Raw genomic sequence first — 4,047 nt, 5'->3', positions numbered from 1 at the left:
AAGTTGTGTCATCAGCATATCTCAGGTTGTTATTGAGCCTACCTCCAATCCTGATGCCATGTTCTTCTTCATATAGTCCAGCTACTCAGATTATTTGCTCAGCATGCAAATTGAATAAGTATGGTGAAAGGATACAACCCTGAAACACTCCCTCCCTGATTTTAAACCACGCAGTATCCCCTTTTTCTGTTTGAACTACAGCCTCCTGGCTTATGCACAGGTCCCTCGTAAGTACAAGTGTTCCAGAATTCCCGTTCTTCTCAATATTATCCACAATTTGTTATGATCCATACAATCCAATGCCTTTGCATAGTCAATAAAACACAAGTAAACATCTTTCTGGTATTCTTTGCTTTGAGCCAAGATCCATCTGAAATCAGCTATGATATCCCTCACCCCATATCCTCTTCTGAACCCAGCTTGCATTTCTGGAAGTTCTCTGTCAATATACTGTTGAACCTGTTTTTGAATTATCTTCAGTAAGATTTTACTTGGGTGTGATATCAATGATATAGTTTGATAATTTCCACATTCTGTGGGATCACCTTTGTTTGTAATGGTTACAAATATGGATCTCTTCCAGTCAGATGGCCAGGTAGCTGTCTTCCAAATCTCTTGGCACAGCTGAATGAGTGCCTCCAGCATGGCATCCATTTGTTGAAACATCTCAATGGGTATTCCATCAATTCCCAGAGCCTTGTTTTTCACCAATTCCTTCAGTGCAGCTTTGACATCTTCTTTCAGTACCATTGGTTCTTTATCATATGCCACTTCCCGAAATGGATGATCATCTGCCAATTCTTTTTGGTATAGTGACTCTTGTGTATTCCATCCATCTTCTTTTGATGTTTCCTGCAACATGGAACATTTTGCCCATGGAATCTTTCCATATCGCAATTTGAGGCTTAAATTTTTTCCTCAGTTCTTTCAACTTGAGAAATGCCAAGGGTATTCTTTCCTTTTTGTTTTCCAATTCCAGGACTTTGCACATTTCATTATAATAATTGACTTTGTCTTCTCAAGCTGCTCTTTGAAATTTTCTGTTCAACTCCTTTATCTTGTCATTTCTTCCATTTGCTTTAGCTACTCTCTGTTCAAAAGCAAGTTTCAGGTCTTTTCTGACATTCATTTTGGTCTTTCCTTCCTTTCCTGTCTTTTTAACGATCTTTTGCTTTTTTCATGGATGATGTTCTTGATGTCATCCCACAATTCATCTGGTTTTTGGTCATCGGTGTTCATTGCATCAAATCTAGTCTTTAGATGGTCTCTAAATTCAGGAGGGATATAATCAAGGTCATATTTTGGCTCTCATGGACTTGTTTTAATTATCTTCAGCTTCAACTTGAACTTGCATATGAGCAGTTGCCCTTCCACAGTCAGCTCCTGGTCTTGTTTTGGCTGAAGATATTGATCTTCTCCATCACCTTCTTCCATAGATGTAGTCGATCTGATTCCTGTGTGTTCTATCTGGTGAAGTCCATATGTATAGCCACCATTTATGTTGTTGGAAAAAGGTATTTGCAATGAGTAAGTGTTGAGAACAAAGTAAATAAAATAGACAAGGTCTCTGCTTTCAAAGTTTGCAATCTAGTGCGTGTATTTGCGTTGAAGGAAAGTCTGAAAACAAACACTTAAGATATATATAATAGACAGTAATAACTTCCAGAGGAAGTTGTGTGGGGGTGTGTGTGTGTCCTGGCAATTTTTTTACATAGGGTGATCAGAAAGCCTTCTTGAATAAAACATTTTAGCAGAGACCAAAACAACAAAACAAAAACAAAAACTGGGGAGTCGGTATAAGGTCATTGAAAAGCATTTAAGATCAGGAACCCGTTTTAGTATGTTGGAATCCCAGTTTGTTGTATGTATGTGCCTGGACAAGTTACTTTAACGTTGAGTGTGCGTCCCATCTGTAAAAGAACAAGCCTCACAGGCTACACTGTTCTGAGGGCTAAGTAAGAACATGTTCACTGATGCACCTAACACAAAATAAAAGTTTTATGACAAGTTCTAAATTGAGAAATAGACTCTGCAAAGCAACCTAAGAAATACAGCGTCCCACCACCCACACCGACCCCTGTGCCCGGGGCGAGCAGATGATTGGGTCCACAACACGTCCGCCCCACCCAGGAATTCGGTCCAATCGCGCCTGGCTTAGCGCTGAGGCTGGTTCCTAGAGGTCCACCGAGTGGGCGGTGCCCTGTACGTCACGATGACGCGTTACGTCACGGTGGGCGGAAGTCGTGGCCGCTGTTTTGAAATTGGGCCGCCTGGGTCTTACACGCTCCTGTCGTCGCTAAGGCAGAGCTGCAGCTGGGTTCTGGGCATACGGAGCCTGTGACAGAAGACGCCCCTCAAGAGCTAGGCCTTAGGCTTGCTCTCAGGCCGGAGGCCGCAGCCGCGTCATGTCCACGCCTCCGTTGGCGGCATCGGGGATGGCGTCCGGGATGGCGCCCGGGCCCTTTGCGGGTCAGCAAGCACAGCAGGCCGCCCGGGAGGTCAACACGGCGTCGCTCTGCCGGATCGGGCAGGAGACGGTGCAGGACATCGTGTACCGCACTATGGAGATCTTTCAGCTCCTGAGGAACATGCAGGTGCGAAACCAGGCCAACCCTGCTCCTGGGAATGCGTAGGAGAAGCGGAGTGTTGCTTTAAAGGGGTCCCCCAGCGTTGGCGGGGCTATCCTGAGCAAGCCTCCGGTGTTTGGGCGTGCCGATCGCTTTCAAATGTGTTCCCACTGGTATGTCAGTCCCCAGGAATCTAGGGTGCAGATGGGATGTTTTCCGACCGCATTTATGGAAGATTGACGCCACATTTTCTAGATTTCGGCCAGGTTCTTCACTAAGTAGGTGAAGGTTGTTGATTTATTGATTCCTTTCCTTTCAAGGTACAGATGAGTCTCATCCACTACCCTTTTTAGATCACTTTAACTTTTATCTCATCTCTTTTCCAGAAAACTCTCTCCTGGGGTCAAGGAGTTGAAGAATTCAGACTCCGCTAACCGTTCTTTTCTTTAAGTCAGTTTTATTTTGTTTTAATTACATGGAATAAACGACACATGTTTAAAGTTTTGACATACACTGACGAAGATTTCTAATGCTGTAATAGAAGTATCCCAAGTGTATGGCTGTAACAGACAGGAATTTATTTTCTCGCAGTTTAGGGGACTGGCTCTAGGAGAAGGCTTTGTCTCTCTGTCAGCTCTGAGGGACAGTTCTTGTCTCTTCACCTTGTTTCTTGGTTCCATGGAAATCTCCTTGTGGCTTGGCATCAGGCTTCCTCTATCTCTGCTTTTTCACTTGCTTGTTTAATTTTTCTCTACTGCAAAAGAGATTGCATTTAAGACACACCTCACACTAATCTATTTCATTTATGTAACAGTCTTATTAAGATTAGAACACTCAGTCATAGCTGGTGAGCATATGAGATGAAATGAGATATTATTTCATTTATGTAACAAAAACAACCTACCACCAAACCAAACCTACTGTCATCAAGTCACAGAGATCCTATAGGACAGAGTAGAACTGCCTCATTTTCCCACAGAGCAGCTGTTGTTGTTAGGTGCCTTTGAGGCATCTCTGACTCACAGTGACCCTGTGCACAGCAGAACGAAACAACTGCCCAGCCCTGGGCCAGCCTCATGGTCCCTGCTATACCTGAGCCCATCATTGCAGCCACTGTGTCAGTCCATCTCATTGAAGGCCGTCCATTCGTTGACCCTCCACTTTACCAAGCATGATGTCCTCCAGGGAATGGTTTCCCTGACAGCATGACCAAAATAGGTGAGAAGTCTGGCCATTCTTGCTTCCAGGGAGCATTCTGGCTCCACTTCTTCCAGGACAGATCTGTTAGTCCTTTTAGCAGTCCGTCGCAGTCTTAGCATTCTTCTCCAATGCCACAACTCAACAGCATGAACGCTTCTTCCATCTTCCTTATTCGTTGTCCAGCTCTCACATACATAAGATGCGATTGAAAATACCATGGCTTGGGTTAGGCACACCTTAGTCTTCAAAGACATATCTTTGCAATTGAAAGAGGTCTTTT

General features: G+C 44.0%; 1 protein-coding gene across 1 annotated transcript in view; it reads left to right on the top strand.

Moving 5' to 3' along the window:
• Positions 1-2,405: 2,405 nt before the first annotated feature.
• Positions 2,406-4,047, top strand: part of MED30 (mediator complex subunit 30) — an 18,676-nt gene continuing 17,034 nt past the window's right edge. Inside the window, exon 1 of the mRNA XM_007946853.2 lies at positions 2,406-2,594. Coding sequence (XP_007945044.1) covers positions 2,406-2,594 — 189 coding nt within the window. The remainder of the gene's footprint in view (positions 2,595-4,047) is intronic.

The sequence above is a fragment of the Orycteropus afer genome, unplaced genomic scaffold (genome assembly GCF_000298275.1).
Source record: "Orycteropus afer afer isolate SDZICR_OR568_19922 unplaced genomic scaffold, OryAfe1.0 scaffold00173, whole genome shotgun sequence".
NCBI lineage: Eukaryota > Metazoa > Chordata > Mammalia > Tubulidentata > Orycteropodidae > Orycteropus > Orycteropus afer.
This window is presented reverse-complemented; position numbering and strand designations above follow the sequence as displayed.